This window comes from Vollenhovia emeryi, unplaced genomic scaffold, assembly GCF_000949405.1.
Source record: "Vollenhovia emeryi isolate VEMERY1.0 unplaced genomic scaffold, V.emery_V1.0 DF939334.1, whole genome shotgun sequence".
Classification (NCBI taxonomy): Eukaryota; Metazoa; Arthropoda; class Insecta; order Hymenoptera; family Formicidae; genus Vollenhovia; species Vollenhovia emeryi.
The window spans coordinates 45,510-50,180 of record NW_011967032.1 but is presented as its reverse complement, the minus strand read 5'-3'; the positions used below and the strand labels follow the sequence as shown (position 1 = coordinate 50,180).

Below are 4,671 nucleotides of genomic sequence, written 5' to 3'. Positions count from 1 at the left end.
CGTTCTGAGGATCTTCGCGCATCGAGACGCGAATCCAGAGAGACTCGTCGCTCCAGAATTCGCCGTTCCGGAAATCTTTGTTCGGCCAGTCGTCGCTCGGGCTCGCGTGACTTCTGATGTGAGTTCAGAGCGACTCGTCGCTCCAAAACTCGCCTTTCTGGAAGTCTTTGTTCGGCCAGTCGTCGCTCGACCTCGCGTGACTTCTGAGGAACGACCCTTCGTTCGGACGAGCTTCGCGCATCGAGGATAGATCGCTTTTCCAGGGTTCTTCCGCGAGAAATTCGCGATTCCGCGTCTCTTTCCAAACGTCGATCTGCCAACCTGGACCCTTCGCGCGATTTCGCGCTGTCGATCCTTCGTTCTGACGATCTTCGCGCATCGGGACGCGAATCCAGAGAGACTCGTCGCTCCAGAACTCGCCGTTCCGCAACTCTTTCTTCGGACAGTCGTCGCTCGGCCTCGCGTGGTTTCTGCAGAACGACCCTTCGTTCCTCGCGCGATCGGCGATCGTGGTTTCTAGAGTCCCTGATCCTCGCGGTTTCCCGACGATCCACCGAATTACGATCGACCGAACGGGAGGATCGCGCGAATCTTTCTCTTCGTTCCCGACTCGCGATCTCTTCGACGTCGTAACGCGATCGCGCCACTCTATGATTGTCCCTGACTGCCGCGCTTTCACGCGAATCACGTCGGCTCTGCGAGCGATCGAGCCTTTCGCGACGCAAGCCCTCGGACGAAGCTCGCGACGTCGCCCGATCGAGGGATGTACGACCGGCCAGACGATTCTCAACTTCCCGGCGTTCCCCGTGACCTATTTCGCGACGCTCCATGGATCGGATCGACGATCCGCGGTCCTCGGATCGCTCGGTGTTGACTTGAACCGATCTGACTCGTCTGCTGAGAGTCTTGCGATTGAGATCGTTGACACCCGCACGTTCCAGCGAACGAGATAGCGTTCGACGATCGTCGGATCTAATAAGATCACCACGAGAGTCCCTAGCGACCGAAAATCGTGACCTACGTTCTTGATTAGCGGCGCGATCGTGAAGAGCGCGGCGATTTTCCAAAGACCGTTCCCGGTTTCGGCGATCCAGATTGCTGTTGCGATCGGTATCCGTTCGTGCGAATCTCGCCGAACGATTGAGGAGATCCCTGCGATCCTCGCGACGATCCGACCGTTCCGCGTCCCGACGTTCGATTGACACGCGTCGCTCGACAGATCTACGTTCGCGTATCGCGGATCGGTGATTCGGGACACGATTTCGCGACAGGTCTCGGTACTCGCGACGGCTCGCCAGGACGTCGCGCGATTCTCGCCGATCCACTCGTCGTTCCGTCAAGGGGAAACTACGATCGCGATGATCGCTCGTGCGACGCTGAAGATTCAGAGAGTCTCGACGATCGGCGCGACTTTGCCGTTGCGCGATTTCGTTGAGCTCGCGCCGTTCCGTGGATCGCGACCGGCGATCTTCGAGCCGGGAGCTCGCAGGATCGGCCAGACGACGTTGAAAATTTTGCCTGGCAGAACGGTTTTCTCCATTAGATAGATCTCGCGATCGAGAGAGTCGAGTGGCGGGATCGAACGAGCTGTCGCGGGACTGCGGGACTGTCGTTCTAAACCGGGATTCTCGAAAACGATAGACGGATCCGTCGTCGGATACGCGAGTCCTCGATCTTGAAAGCCTCTCGACTGTCCTCGGGTCTCGGTTTTCGGACAGTCGCTCTCTGATGTTCCGCGAACCGCTCCCAGACGCGCGATCGAGACTCAGCGATCGAGAGAGTAGGGATTTTCGAGACGTAGGCGATGCTCTGGATTCGTATACTTTCATTCCGTGATCGTTAATCGGTTTCGTAGCTTCTTCCGGTTCGGCAATCGGGCTTTTCACGAAAGCGTTCAAGTTCGGACATGCGTCCACCCTGGAAACAATGCTTCTTGTAATTCTTGCAATTAGAAAAAGAGATTTACAAGATCAAGAAGGTCCTTTTCGTCTTTAACAAACGGCGCAATTAAATGCGTTTACGTTTCTGACATAGTTTGACACCGCGAAACAATTTTATGACAGCTATGAGTGACATTTCTACACGGAGAGAATTTTCTCTTAAAATTTGTCCTGAAAATTGTGTAATCGTGGGGCAACAGGCGTTTTAAAGAATTTTATGAGCTTTCTTACGTTTTACCATACATTTTACTAATAAACAAAGTCCCACGATTACATGATTTTCAGGATAAATTTTAAGAGAAAATTCCCTCCGTGTACTCAGACAGAGAATAATAAAAAGGGATGTGATAAAAGTTACGGATAATTATTATAAAATGTTTAACAGTTTTAAGAAGAGAAATAATAAGAATTGAGAAGCTCAGAAAGACCGACGCAACGTGTACAATTTAGGAAAAGCGACTTTAAGTCGGGGGAATAAATCAATTTCGTACTCATGGGGCGCTTGATGCGTGAGCTCGGGTCCTGCAAGGCTACCGGCGTGTCCTTCCCTATCCCTGGATACCAGTCCGAGCGTCAGGCATGCCAGCGATACTATCAGTAGCCCGATATACTGCCAGGATCGCACGGGCAGCACCACGTGACGCGTACGCCGCATCCTGCTGTATAAAACAATCGTTATAATTCGCAACGGTCTTGATTAATTGCAGAGCAACTATATCCCCGTTATTTGTAGCGAGTCAACTGAATCGCGTTTGAAAGATTTCAAAGCCGAAGGCAAATGGTACAATGCGTTAATTTCGAAAGCACATCATGATTGGTTTCTTTATAACGTACGTGGCGATGTTCTTCTTTTGTTTCAAAGTATCCCGTCTCGAAATTTAGAGTGAAAGGCGCGCTGGATCTCGTCAACAGACAATGGTAAGTGCCATACCTGAGGAACTAAGGGTTGTCGCGACCAAGCTTTCCGAGGTATTTCGAAAGGGTTGTCAAGGGCTCTTCAGGTCTTCCCGTGAGAAGCGCTTCTCGTCGGTGCTCCGGAAAGCTGCTGACGCCGGGCGTCCCGAGGGAGCGGCTTTTATACTCGCAGGAGTCGTCTCGTAATTCAATAAAAGCGCAATTCGCCGCTTATCAGCGGCGGCCACATGGTGCCCCATACGTCAGCGCAACAAGATCGCCGTGAACAAAGCGCGGGCGCGCAACGTGTGAGCGGAAAGATTGGAAAACCACGACGCGTTCGGTTTAACCAGCCGGAAAATTGCGAATCGGGTCGTCTATCTATGGAACGCGGAGGTCGCGCGTGGGTATCCTTTAAAATTGTATCGAGGATTAATTCCGAAGAATTGGAGTCGTACACCTGGATAAGATCATTAAGCGAAATCCATTTAAATCCTTTAGATCTGATAGTTGAGAGATGTCCAGTATAGGAGGACTTGTAATAAGTTGAATAATTATTTCTATCGGTTTTGAATATCAAATGAGTGAATGAGAAATGTTGCATAAAATTTTAAACCTAAGCTCTTTCATAAATAATGTCAGTATGTAAATCTTTTTTTAGATTTATTTACCGGTTGGTTTTTGAGGACACTTGTAATAAAGTTCAAGATTTTCTAACGGATAAGATTTTGCAATATAGGAGACTCGATGCTGCATATCGACCTAGATACTATACGTAGTTCTATGAATATTCTTCTGGAGTGCAAATATTGTTAATTTCAGAATATTTCAATCGAATATTCTATATATATATATATACCTATATATATAGATTATTACAATTAGAAATCGTATATTCATAACAAAGAAGAACGCTCTTCCCATACAGCACACAAGCTTGCAGCAACGTTGCAGCAACATTGCAACATTGCACATTGCAGTGCAATGTTGTAGCAACATTGTATAGATATTAATTTGCAATATAGTTCAAACAACATTACAGCAATATTTCAAAATATTGTGAAAATAATGTGTTCTATATATTTTGTGTGCGTGTGTGTGTTCTTAGAGTTAGTATACATAATGTTTATTATAATTTGAATCTTTTATAAGATTGAAATTTGTGATTTGTACGAGTAGCGAGATTGTGAGATTATAAATAATTAAGTTTATTTTTCTTTTTAGCTGAAACGGCTTCAGTTTCAGAGTTTATTTTTTTTTAAGAAATGACTCGTCGATTGACTTATTAAAGCTCTTTTGGCGGACTCTGTATATATCACAAAAAAAAAATATATATAGGTATTTAACATAAAACTTTATAAATATATCTATTTCTTATATTTACGAGGGTTGTCCGTAAAATAAGGTCTCCAATTTTTTTTCACAAAGAAAAACACGTTTATTTGCAATGAATTATACATCGTTGGAAAGCCTGGACTTTCTACTATTTTTCTATATAATCCCCGTTGCGATCGATGCATTTTTGCATGCGGTGTAGCACACATTTTTCGTATACCCGTGTCATAGAACTCTCCCGCCGCGGCGCACAGATAGCGTACGACCTCTTCTTTCAACTCCTCGTCGGTCCTGAAATTTGTTCCACCCAGATGTGACTTCAACGCAGGAAAGAGGTGATAATCACTTGGTGCTAGGTCCGGACTGTAGGGGGGTTGTGTGACGTTATCCCATCCAAATTGTTTGATGAGGTCGGTTGTTGCACGGGCGGTGTGGGGACGCGAGCGTTGTCCTGATGGAAACGAACTCCCTTCGTCAGCATGCCCCTTCTTCGGTTTTGAAT

At 47.0% G+C, this 4,671-nt stretch overlaps 1 protein-coding gene across 1 annotated transcript in view; it reads right to left on the bottom strand.

Annotated features, from left to right (window-relative positions):
- LOC105558549 (biorientation of chromosomes in cell division protein 1-like 1) overlaps positions 1-2,989 on the bottom strand; it is a 5,165-nt gene extending 2,176 nt beyond the window's left edge. The window contains exons 1-3 of the mRNA XM_012006294.1: positions 2,872-2,989; positions 2,432-2,599; positions 1-1,917 (exon numbers count right to left, since the gene is read on the bottom strand). Of these exons, the coding sequence (XP_011861684.1) occupies positions 1-1,917; positions 2,432-2,595 (2,081 nt within the window). The 5' untranslated portion in view covers positions 2,596-2,599; positions 2,872-2,989. The remainder of the gene's footprint in view (positions 1,918-2,431; positions 2,600-2,871) is intronic.
- Between the last annotated feature and the right edge of the window lie 1,682 nt (positions 2,990-4,671).